The sequence below is a fragment of the Doryrhamphus excisus genome, chromosome 3 (genome assembly GCF_030265055.1).
Source record: "Doryrhamphus excisus isolate RoL2022-K1 chromosome 3, RoL_Dexc_1.0, whole genome shotgun sequence".
In the NCBI taxonomy this organism is placed as follows: domain Eukaryota; kingdom Metazoa; phylum Chordata; class Actinopteri; order Syngnathiformes; family Syngnathidae; genus Doryrhamphus; species Doryrhamphus excisus.
This window is the reverse complement of record NC_080468.1, coordinates 26,905,595-26,918,500: the sequence shown is the minus strand read 5'-3', so window position 1 is coordinate 26,918,500 and position 12,906 is coordinate 26,905,595. Positions and strand designations below refer to the sequence as shown.

The following is a 12,906-nucleotide window of genomic DNA, read 5'->3' as shown; positions in this document are numbered from 1 at the left end:
CCATCCCCAAATGTTCTCCATTGGATTCAGATCAGGGGAAAAGGCAGGATAGTCCAGGATAGTCATGACAACAAAAAGCCAATCAGATCCTCCAGCTCAGGGCCAGACTACCGACTGACGCTTTTGTTCCATAACCCTCAGGATCTTGCAAGAAGTTTCAACCTCAGCAGCAATGGCAGGCTGCTCTTTAAATGCCACCACATTTACAGAGAGAAAGCTTATTTCCCTTAGCCAAGCATAGATCATGAAGATCATGATGATACAAAAGTAACGTAGGGTAGAAGTTCTATTACCTTTGAAAACACAATCAATAAAATCCCAACATGAATCCACGGTGCAGTTGGTAAAAGCGATTAATGAGGTGCTTGGAGGACTGCATCCATCGGCATTGACTCATAACTTGTTTATGAATCGTCTGGAATGGCAAAGAATAGTCCAGATTCCTCCTCCATTTAATCCCAGACATGCTCCATAATGTTTTTGTCTGGTGATTGGTGATTGGTGGCTGGGCTGGCCAATCCCATAGCAACTTGACCTTCTTGGCTTTTAGGAACTCTTGTAGTGGCTGAAGTATGAGAAGAAGCGTCATCCTGATGAAGAATGTGCCTTCTCTTGTGATTCAGAAGGGGTTTGGCGTGTCTGTGTGGTGAGAATGAGAAAGTGTTGTTCCAAGGACGGAACGAAGGGACGTGTTTGTGAGACGGAGATGCATATATGGTGTTGGGGATTGCACTGCTGTTGATGTGTTCAGGTCAACAGAGTGTCAGACTCTGTGGGGACGCAACACGTCATAACACGGAGGTGTGGCGTGTGGCTCGCCGTGATGCACATGCGTTAAATATGCTAAAAATATCAACATCATCTGAAAGAAATGCTCCACACTATTTTTGACAGGACTAATATATGCGATATAAAATATATGAAATGTTGAGCGCTTTGTCAACCAAAGTCAAAAGCAGGTTGGTGCTTTCATGTGGACGTGTGAAGTGTAGTGTGAAGGCTTTACCAGCACTTAACACATCAGAAAGTCTTCCAGATCCCATGAGGATGTTCACATCGACAAAGCCTGTCTCTCCACTACATGAACCTGAACAATAAAAGCACTTCTTTTGTTTTATCACTAGAAGTTTTCCTTCTGACTTGTCGCTCCTCTTTGTCCAGGTGCTGAAGTCCCTCCCCCGCATCGAGGGCCGCCCTGGCGCCTCGCTGCCACCCATGGATTTCAAGGCCCTAGAGGAAGGGCTGCGGGCGGTGCACGGCGAAGACATCACCCCCGAGGACGTGATGTCAGCCGCGATGTACCCCAAAGTCTTCCAGGAATTCAAAGAGTTCACCTGTGAGTTTGGATAGCAACATCTTGCTTTCTCCCTGGGGTTCTCTTTTGTTGTTTTCATTGGCGTCCTTGCTGCGCATTGAAATTTCATTTACTGAGATTTTAATTGTACTCTGGGGCAGGCAGCATACAAAAAGTCATTAACAGCTGATGTTTTTGCTTTCACTTGACCACAACATGCTCCATATTTCATAATCCTACTTCTTTATGTGCAGCTAACTTTGGCCCAGTGGATTGTCTCAACACCAGACTCTTCCTGGATGGACCAAAAATTGCTGAGGAGTTTGAGGTAACTTTAAATATCACCTCTTTCAACTGACATCACAGAAACACTTACACATCCGACCCGAGGCAGGAAGTGACTTTATGCAGATATATTTGTGTTGTTAATATGGTGGCTATGAACTGGCAGGTCAGGGATGGCCGAACCTTTTCCACGTTGATACATTTCATGCATGCAAAACTACTGTTGCACACCGAGCTAAAACTCAACTCTGAACCCCTGATGTCACTTCCTGTCCACCTGCCACTCAGCTCCTCTTGGGAGCACATTTATAGCAACACACACAAGGACAAACCTTATTTATGTCTTAAATGTACTATGTGCACGGTCGAGTGCACGGCGGTCGAGTGGTTAGCGCGCAGACCTCACAGCTAGGAGACCAGGGTTCAATTCCCACCCTCGGCCATCTCTGTGTGGAGTTTGCATGTTCTCCCCGTGCATGCGTGGGTTTTCTCCGGGTACTCCGGTTTCCTCCCACATTCCAAAAACATGCTAGGTTAATTGTCCATAGGTATGAATGTGAGTGTGAATGGTTGTTTGTCTATATGTGCCCTGTGATTGACTGGCGACCAGTCGAGGGTGTACCCTGCCTCTCGCCCGAAGACAGCTGGGATAGGCTCCAGCACCCCCCGCGACCCTCATGAGGAAAAGCGGTAGAAAATGAATGCATGAATGAATGTACCATATTGGGTAATACGAGTGTAAATGTGACTACAGGGTCATGTCTAGATGTTCTAATAATGTTAAAAATTGTTCAGAAGGTTCAGTGCTATGAAAATATTTGACTTATAAATGAGGAATCCTACATTGGGAAAATTCGCTTATCATGGTTGGATCTGGAATCAAATAATTGCAATAAACGAGGGATTACTGTATGCCAAGGGTCAATAAAAATGAGCTGCAGGATGCAAATGGCCCCTATACCGCATGTTTGGACACCGCTTGTGTAGGAGGACAGTTCAATGATGGACTGCAGTGTGCAATATGCCGCTCCTTTATGCTGAGCTTAAGTGACTCTATAGTCCTTCAAGCCCATCTCTACAACAAACAGCCCGCTCAATATGGTAGCACTTAAAGCAACGGGCTAGAAGAACACAGCCAAACTTAGCAGTTTCATACAGAAATGTTGCACGCTGTCTCGGGTGTGGTACAACAATGTGCTGTGTCATTCCGTGGAATCAAGTCCTCAAAGTGGTTCCTAATTGGGTTTGGTTTTTGGTTTCAGTTTCGGCTCTACCTTTTGGAGGAAATGAATGACAAAAACGGAGGTTCGGTTGTATAGGAAGTTTAGTTTTTTGTTTTTTTTAAAGAGATGTAGAATTTATCAAGGTCTTTGTACATGTCAGCGAGTCATCAATCTTTCATTGCCTTTATGCTCCTGCTGCAATATTTAGTCCTCATTTGTGAAATGAACACATGCACATCCGTCTTGATGAATAATTTCTCCTTTCTGATGCTATCAATATTCTCATTTCATCTACTCATTACATACACACACACACTCACAGCGTGAGCAGCCAAAGGCGAGCGTGTTTCATTTCACGGCAACAGAACGGCTGCAGGTTGGTGTTAATTGATTTTTATATTGCTCGGGACCCGAGGAGCAGCACTACATCGCTGCGGTGTTATCAAAGATTCAGCAGCTGCATTGATCGCTCACACATGCTATTGACCCAAACTCTAATACCCCCCACCCACCACAACCCCTCCTTTGCCATCTCTTGTCCATCACAGGCTTCGTCCTGAAAGCAGTACATTAAACTAAAGTGACAACAATTGGACATAAAAGCAGCTTCTTATCCTAAAATGATACCAATACATACAGTACTTCACTGGAAACATGACTTCATGGTATGAAACCAGCATCTCAGTTGTCACTCCAACCCTGGCAAGTATTGTATTAGTTTTCCACACCTTCGTCTTTGTCATTCTTTTCCAGCGCTTCCCTTTTGTTGTCCGACTCTGAGTATTCCCTCCAGATCAGGTCCTATTAGCGCAGACAAGCAGTGAGAGACAGACTGAAAGCGCGTCAAAAAGTGACAACTTTCTTTGCTTTGTAGCAGCGTCACTTTATGGCCTGTGAAAGGCTGGGGGGTGGGGGGGGGGGGGGGTACAGCATCTACATCGAGGAACTGATGATACAGTCATGTTTCTTCTTCATTATGTCTTCTCATTAGCATGTGTGGGACAACATAAATGATAACTCCACAGTACCCTAAATCCTCCAATTACAGGTGCCGTCTTCCTTGGTTAGGTACTGCATGGGGGCGCTAACCCGCCCGACTGCAAGTCAACTCCCCACGTGACGCAGGCATGCGTATTAGTTACCTTTGTTGTTAGTTAATGATAGTGATTTGGTAAACGCCACCGCAACGGAGTGCGGCCAGTGCAGTTTGCAATTTTCATAAGCAGCACAGTGTGGCGTAGTGCGGCGCACCCACACCTCCGTCCCTCCCACCAGAACAAGTGGCAAAGAGAGAGGAGAGAAGGCGTGAGAGGGTATAACACAGCCAAGTGAAATCTTGAGCAATCAAATGACTGCACATCAGAGGCCACCATGCGTGTCATGCTCCACATAGACCACCTCATGGGACACGTCATCTGTTCCTGACAGTTACATTAAACACAGCAGCAGGCTAATCCAGGCATCTTGCTTGTTTTGCAACTGCATTCCTGCTCTGCATCACCAAATAGGAGAACCTTTATATATATGTTTAGTTGATATATATTTCTTAGCTGATCATTTAGTTTAATTTCTGGGTTTTCATCCTTTAGGCAGTCACCTAAAATATACCTTATTTGGTTAAATCTAATTTTTCCATTCCTGTTTGATTTTACAATTACTGTAAAACATTCCTCCTCTTTTCCTGTCCCTCACAGCCTTGCCTGTAAATATTGTAACCAGAAATATTCAGCTGCTGACAGTGTGTTTTGATTATGTAAGTAAGGTTTCAGTTAAGCATAAGAAGTGTAGGTTTGAGTCCAATAATAAATGTTGTTTTTATCTCACTTTTAGACTATGCTTCTAATGGCCCTATACGTAGTTCGTCTTCTGATCCCACACTGTTGGTAAATGATTGACAGTGTGAAAGACCTCCCATTTCTTCTTCTTTGCAATCCCTGGGTTCTGTGTTGTTGCTAGATTGTTTGCAAAATGACAAACACACATAACATACACCACAGTCAAAACATATACTGTACACATATTTATAAAAATATCAAACTCTCACAGTCTTCAAATCAAGTCAGTTACACACGGCTGTATGTGTAATCAATACAAAACACATTTGTAAAAAAAATAGCATGTGCTAGACTTTTCTGTCATACAATTTTATGTAAAGGATCATTGAGATGACAAACCCACAACAAAGTACACAAATACTATAAACCTACCAAGCACTGCACAACACTGATACTGCAGATGGACAATATTTATTTCCGACCATATTCCACTATTGCAACATATCAATCAACAATGCAAACAAAATAGTTTCCCTTACTACTGTAAAGTGTGGACAAATAATATTTCTTGGCAAATAAAAAATACTGCATAAAGTACTTAAAGCAACTGTGCTGCCTTTTACAACACCATCCTGAGTGCTGTATTTTCTATGAAGCACATGTGAGCTTCCATACCCGGTGGATGTGCTTATCCAGTTTATTCATTAGTGTGGTCGTTTTGTAATGAGAAGGGAATACCGCCACAATCCTTATCTGTGTCTAAGGTGGGAATATGCGTGGAGCTTTACAAATCGCTGTGTATAATAAAATGTCAACCTGAATCTGCGCTTATTGTTTAGCAAACCTGGACAGGTGCTTTGTTTCTTGTTAATTGTGTAACCTGTTATTTGTGTTCATTTTTACCCGTGCGATACATGAAAGCTCAACCATTTCATTTTTAGAAAAACAGTTCACACCACAAACACTTAAATGTGGAAAACAAACGAGCATGAAACAAACTTAGCACTTTTTGAAAGTGAACATTTCTCTCCTCCAGCCCTAAAAGTATCACTCCTGTACAGCTAAAGTAACTGAACAAGCAGCTTTATTTACTCTCATACTCTTAGGTATGTACACTTGCAGTCTCCTTTTTATGTTAGCTGCATCTGCGGTTTAGAGGGCAGCGGATGCAATTGTAGGAGCTCAGCAGAGTGGGGCAAACCTGCTTTTCATTCAGGTTTTCAGTAATGTGAGAAGACTAGAAATAAATGCATTGGGAAATACAAAAGGTGAGTTGTGGATACCAGCATTTTGTTCATGTTCTGGTTTGGCTTGAAATAAGCTATGAAAATAAATCAATAGTACTCCGGTTTCCTCCCACATTCCAAAAACATGCTAGGTTAATTGGCGACTCCAAATTGTCCATAGGTATGAATGTGAGTGTGAATGGTTGTTTGTCTATATGTGCCCTGTAAATGGCTGGAGACAAGTCCAGGGTGTACCCCGCCTCTCGCCCGAAGACAGCGGGGATAGGCTCCAGCTCCAACCTTGTGAGAATAAGCGGTAGAAAATGAATGAATGAATGTATGTGATCGGTATTGGCTGATTTCACTCATGGATGATCATATCGGCAGCATAAAACCCTGATGGGAACATCCCTCGTATTTATTTGCATGATGGCCACACAGTCAGGAGATCAGAAAGATCTAGGTTCAAATGTCTCTCTGCAGAGTCTGCATGTTCTCCCCATGCATGCGTGGGTTTTCTCCAGGTATTTTAGTTTCCCCCACATTCCAAAAATATGCATGTTGGATTTATTGGCGACTTTAAAGGGGATGTTAGAGGGATATTATAGTCATTTGTATTGAGTTCTGGGCCCCTATAGAGCACCTACACACAATAACCTGCACAGAAATTCCTTGGGTTTCCTGCCTTCCGCCCAAACAGTCTTTATAATTGACTGCAGGCACGCCTCCCGCCGAGCCCACTCCGCTGCGATTGGTCACACTCCCTCCTCCCGCTGTATGCACACTGTATGGAACTGGGTGACCAGTTGGCATCTTTTAATACAAGAATACAACATCGTAGCAACATTTAGGGATCGGAAAAGCATAATAGGCTCCCCATTTGCCACGCTTGCGCCCAAACTCCAAGCATTCCGTTTATGCCTTCTCCTTTGTGTGAGAGGAGGAATTAACAGAAAGAGTTTTGGCCCATTCCCACGTGGGTAGGCGAGTAGATAACGAGGCTGCGTTGGTGACGTTGGCACATTTAGTGAGGCTGCATCACAGCATGTCAAAGCGCAACATCCAAAGCCTCAAGTTGTTGACATTTTGAGGAAGGAAATAGCGAGGAGCATCTGGCACAGTCTCACACTTCATTTGATGCAAATCTCGTCAACTATAGTCTCACTCACTCACTCACACACACACTCCTGTCTGTCAGCTAATAAAAAGCTTGTGTTGTAGAATCACCATTATATTAATCATGTTTGACAGAAATGTAAACTTAGGTTTGCACCAACGTAGCCCCTGTCACTTATGATCTCCTCGGATGCTAACACACACACATGAAGTCAGAGAAGGCAGGTTATTAATAAGCGGCTAGTTAAGTATAGTGTTGAAAGTGTTGTTAGTTTGTTTTGGGGTTTTTTGCCTTGAGGACGCCATTAGACAAAGAGATTGCATTCTTTGAGCATTATTATTTGGTACTTGACTGCCAGCAAGAAAGGAAAATGACAAGCTGGCTATTTTGAACATTGTACTTGACTGCGGTGAAAGAGAAGCAATCAAATATGAGATATCATTTGGAGAATAACAATGAGGAGCCGTGAGAGGCTCTCACATGACTTACGCTGCAAGTGAGGTTTTATGCCTGATGACACAATGGGCTTAATTACTCCGCTGTTTTTGATGAGGCCGGCAGACAAAATCATCACAGAACAGGAATTGGATTTTCTGCAAGTCTTCACAGAGGGGCTCAGGTATAACCGGGATGAGATGTGGGGGTTGCGAAGACAAGCCAAAGAGCCCGTTTGGAGCCGTGGGAGAAGCGAGAAGATTGTTCGCTGTCTTCCAGCTGCCGCTTGTATTTCTGTCTTGGCTTTCGGAGACGGTTCAGAACAGGGGTGTCACACTCCATCACATTACTTTAGGTTGTGAGCTGAACTGGACATTCACCCCCACCACACCCCACCCCATCCATCCCACTTTGTATCTTTCTTATTTATCCTGACATTTTCAAGACTTGTATATTGAAAGTATGAATAAAAATCTGCCAATCTTCTCATCCGTTTAACCGCTATAATTGGCCACTGAAGAACACTCATATGCAGCATCAGTGCAGTTTTGCTGGAGTTAAAATGATCACTTTTGACTCTGTTATGTTTCTTCAAGATGCTATTTTGTACAGTCAGGGTGCTGCTGTTTTTAATTGTGTACACTTAATTATTTGGATTTTTGCTCTGAACCAGGCATTAATAATGGTTGTGGATTTTGTGCTGTATACAGTATTGTTTCTAAGGGATGCTGAGGAAAAGTTTGATAAAGTGATGACCCGACAATGAAAGAGACATATCCATAGTGACTTATTGACAAAAACACTCCAATATGAGTGATCATCCCACACAGTCCACCCCTGAACATTGATCCCCATCCCTTGACCACACACCTCTACCAGTTTAGTCCTGTCAAGCGCTAGCCAGTAGACGAAGCGACTATCCACATCCAAGTTTTTTACCATTTCAGCTTCTCATCCTCTCAGCGTTCCAGAGGACCTGAAATTGTATTTTTTGTGGGAAAGTCTGAAAATGTTGTTTCCATGTAGACGAGCAATCTGCAGCTTTTTTAAAAGTTGAAATCACTGACCTGTCACATGACCAGAAGTGAGCCTTGACAACAAACCAACATTCATTCATTCATTCATTCATTTTCTACCTCTTTTCCTCACGAGGGTCGCGGGGGTGCTGGAGCCTATCCCAGCTGTCTTCGGGCAAGAGGCAGGGTACACCCTGGACTGGTCGCCAGCCAATCACAGGGCACATATAGACAAACAACCATTCACACTCACATTCATACCTATGGACAATTTGGAGTCGCCAATTAACCTAGCATGTTTTTGGAATGTGGGAGAAAACCGGAGTACCCGGAGAAAACCCACGCATGCACGGGGAGAACATGCAAACTCCACACAGAGATGGCCGAGGGTGGAATTGAACCCTGGTCTCCTAGCTGTGAGGTCTGCGCGCTAACCAACAAACCAACATAATAACTGAATATCTATGTCTTATTCTCCCAAAGAGGCGTACATATAATTCCACTATGTCATAATCTTTGGAAAGCGGACGACAACTGGCTCTTCTATGGTTTGGTGTGTCTGACTATTGACAATAATGAGAATGATTCATGGATGGTTTTTCTGCACGGGCCTGCAGGTGGAACTGGAGAGAGGCAAGATTCTGCACATCAAGGCGTTGGCTTTGGGCGACCTGAACAAGGCCGGCCAGAGGGAAGTCTTCTTCGAGCTGAACGGACAGCTGAGATCTGTGCTGGTCAAAGACACAGTCGCCATGAAGGTAGGCCATGACGAACAAACGTTGACAGTGTAGTGTTTCCATGACATAAATTTCAGCTAAGATGGTGATGACTGAGGGTTAGGCTTCATTGCTGCACATTTACCATCTGGAGTGTGTTGAGTGCAGCAACCAGGTACTTGTGCTGTACTTTTCATTGGAACACACTTTCAGTATTCTGTCTAAATGCTAAGTGGAAGTGTGGAGGTTCAAATTGAAACTGCCCTTGTCTCTACTCCACTGGTGTCTGCTAATGATGGCTGTCTCAACTCTCTCCAGGAGATGAAGTTCCATCCCAAGGCCCAGAAGTCCATCAAGGGTCAGGTGGGGGCTCCCATGCCTGGAAAAGTCCTGGAGGTCAAAGTAGAAGTCGGATCCAAGGTCAGTTCTTCTACCTTTTTTTTCCAAGCAGGTTCTTCCGTGTCTTTCCAGCACGTCGTTGCTCGGACTCCACACTTTAGGCCAGGGAAGGCAACAGACAGGCTTGCACATCAAAGCTAATTTGCCTCTTGTGGAAATAAAAGTCCAACTAGCTGCTCTGCCTTATCACCTCATGCTTGAAACATTTGGTGAACGTTAAAAGACTTTTTGGCCTTTATTTATCCCAGTAGTGCAGACTATTGCCGTCTTAGTCGCTGTGTTGTGTTGACCTGTCCCCTGCAGGTGGAGAAAGGTCAGCCTCTGTGTGTCCTCTCCGCCATGAAAATGGAAACGGTGGTCAACTCCCCGATGTCTGGCACGGTCAAGGCGGTGCACGTCACTGCCGACTCCTCCCTGGAGGGAGATGACCTGATCCTGGAGATTGAGGAGTAGTGTGACAGGGCGAAGGATGGGGGTGTGCATTGTCTGGTTATATGATTGTGGAGACTGTGAGAAGGTGGAAGATGCCTTTTCTTCACATATGCAACTCTGAAGTGTGGCTGTACTTTACGTTATCCAGTGGCTAGGTGGGAGGGGTAGAGGGTGAGACGGTAGAGCAGACAGGATGAATATATATGACAGTGTAATATAGTAAATAATAATTATTCAGCTAATGATCCCAGCTAGACTGAGCTACATTCCATCACTAGTCTTAAACACTAACTTGCAATAATGCCACACTTCATATTATCAATGCTTTTCTCAGAAGTTTTTAAATCATTTGCCTTTTATTTTGCAAGTCATAGTGCATTCTGGGAATGTGTGATCTGTTTAGAAGGTCGGGACTATTTCTTGGGAGCATGAGGTAAAGCACATGGGGAAACAGGGTCATCTCACCTGCCATGAGGATGCACATTTTTTTGGCACAAAGCGGCAAAATGGGAGGGGGGAGAAGTATTACTGTATCAGTAGCGGCCATGGGTGGAGGGAGGGGGGCGCGCCGGGTGGCTTTCCGTGTCATGTTTCCACCTTGGCGTCACATGCAAATGGTGATTATTATTAACTAATGAATCCTCCATCAAGTGACTGTAAAAATGGTATATTCACACACACACCAAATGAGCCAGCAATGTAAAGTATGTCAGAGCTGATAGCCACGCCCCCCTGCCTCCACCCACCTCGTTAATATCGATAAGGAATGCAGACGAATGAATGCTGTTGTGTTAGACAAGCAAACTGCAGCACAACAATCTCCCCTCACGCTCGTCCTCGCCGGGCATACATTGGTCACGTGACGCCGCCCCCCCGCTATCATTTCTCCATGTTAGTCAGCCATCGAAGCAAGCTGCACCATTACTGCCATAAGTCTTCTTGGTTTTTTTTTTTTGCTGTTTTTTATAATATTCATGTATCAGCAAGTAAGCAACGTGTTTGTGTACGCTTTCATAGTCCAAATGTCTGGTTTTGAATGATGATGATGTTCCTTCCTGATTCATTTGTTACTTTAGTTTACATTTGGAATGGAATGGAGGAATGGAGGACCATACTGAATGAGGAGCACACATTAAACTAAAAATACAAAAAAAGGGAAGTGGTTATTGTACTTGTTCTGTCTTTACCTACAAATAAAGTTAACTTGAACTGAATACGTTTATTGTTGGAGTGTGTTTAACGTGATTCCGTTCTGTGTATTGCGGCATGAAAAACTGCAATTTGTAAGGAGAGTTTCAAAGAGAGTTCCCAGATACTATGCCTCTTGCCCAAGGTCAGCTGGGATAGACTCCAGCCTACACCAGCGGTTCTAATGAGGATAAGCGGCATGGATGAACATTAACATGCACATCATGTCAAGCCATATCTCTCTGTTACGAAGGCAGACAGAGGCAGAGTATATCGACCCCCACACAGTCACGTAGAGTCTCACGCTCTTTTACAACCTTATTCTAGAATTCCAATACAATATTCAGTCATGGAAAAAAAATATTACTTTCTTTACTTTAATGGCTAATACAACTAAAGGTACATTTGTTTGGACAGATCTAATGATGATAACATAAATAGCTCATAGGAGTTTAATTTCTTGATTTTTTTTTGTGTATTCTTACATAAATAAGTGTAATATTGTATTTCCAAAATGTTTTATTTCACAGCATCTTCACTGAAACCAGAAGATACTGCATTCACTCACTAACATAGTTGAAACTGTGTTAAATTTGATTAGATTTGATTAGAAAATTCATTTGACAGCTAATTTTATGGTTGCTCGTGCCTTTATAATACTCTTAAGCACTTTACAGATGCTGCTGTTCTAGATTTTGTTGTTCAGGTGAATGCACAATGACAATAAAGACCATCTTATCTGACGGTGAGCAGCGCAGGGAGGGCATCAATCCTTGTAGGAACACTCTGATATTTCATGCTGTGATGGATTAACCTGCGCCGCTGTCCACTATTTATCCACTATTTATCTTTGGTATCGCTCAGCATTAACACAATGCAATTCATAGTTCAATTGTACTTAAGCTTTTAATTGTCATTCTGTTCCCCTCCTCATGTGTTGCCCATAAGGACATTCCTGCACGGCTGGGTGATGATGCGCCCTGACAGCCTCATGGGATATCAGCTTAGGCACTGATGAAGCCCACTGAATCAATCACGCCTGTCGCACAACTGGGTCCATCGATCAGCCGCCACAAAGTGATCGGTGAAGGGCCCGATGGTGTTTTTTCTGGCGGCAGACACTTGTGGACACGCTTAGTTACGGACAGTGTGTCACTAATAACACGCTTGCTGTTGATTGAAGTGGAAGTGTGAGGCCAAACTGGCTGGTGTGATGGAGGAGGCGTCACATGATGGTGAGTGATGACTCTTACAACCTTGACTTTTTTGATTGACATGTTGTTTACATTTCATCAGCCAAAACAAACAGGAGTTTTTTTGTTATATCTGGTTATATATGATAGCTTTTAATGAGATAATTTAATTTTATATGTATGAACATCAAAAACTGATCCGTGTTATGCAACATGTATAGTGACGTTATAACAGCATTTGTGGGGGAGAGCTGACTGTGTTTTAGGTGGGTTCGCTGGAGGACTTTATCCACACCAGAGTGAGTCGGGTACAGTAACAGAACTGTATAGACTTTAATTCTTTACAGTCCAATTTCCATCCAACAGGTTAATTTGCGAGGAGTATAATGTCTTAATGAGTCTGGTTTATTTAATGAATGGACATTACCATAAATGTAAGTCACAATTTTAGAGGAGCACATGTTAATTTACACACACACATGCTGTATTTGGCTCCACAACGAAAAGGGCGCCAACAGGTTAGCTAGCACTTCAAATGTCAGCATAATACACTGGCGCACACAAAACAATGAGCGATATTCACCGCCTTATTTGCATTTAAATAGAT

At 43.4% G+C, this 12,906-nt stretch overlaps 1 protein-coding gene across 1 annotated transcript in view; it reads left to right on the top strand.

Moving 5' to 3' along the window:
* The window catches only part of LOC131125146 (pyruvate carboxylase, mitochondrial-like), a 215,252-nt gene extending 204,120 nt beyond the window's left edge, over nt 1-11,132 (top strand). Inside the window, exons 23-27 of the mRNA XM_058066386.1 lie at nt 1,162-1,336; nt 1,549-1,622; nt 8,989-9,129; nt 9,406-9,507; nt 9,790-11,132. Of these exons, the coding sequence (XP_057922369.1) occupies nt 1,162-1,336; nt 1,549-1,622; nt 8,989-9,129; nt 9,406-9,507; nt 9,790-9,939 (642 nt within the window). The 3' untranslated portion in view covers nt 9,940-11,132. The remainder of the gene's footprint in view (nt 1-1,161; nt 1,337-1,548; nt 1,623-8,988; nt 9,130-9,405; nt 9,508-9,789) is intronic.
* The last annotated feature ends 1,774 nt before the right edge of the window (nt 11,133-12,906 follow it).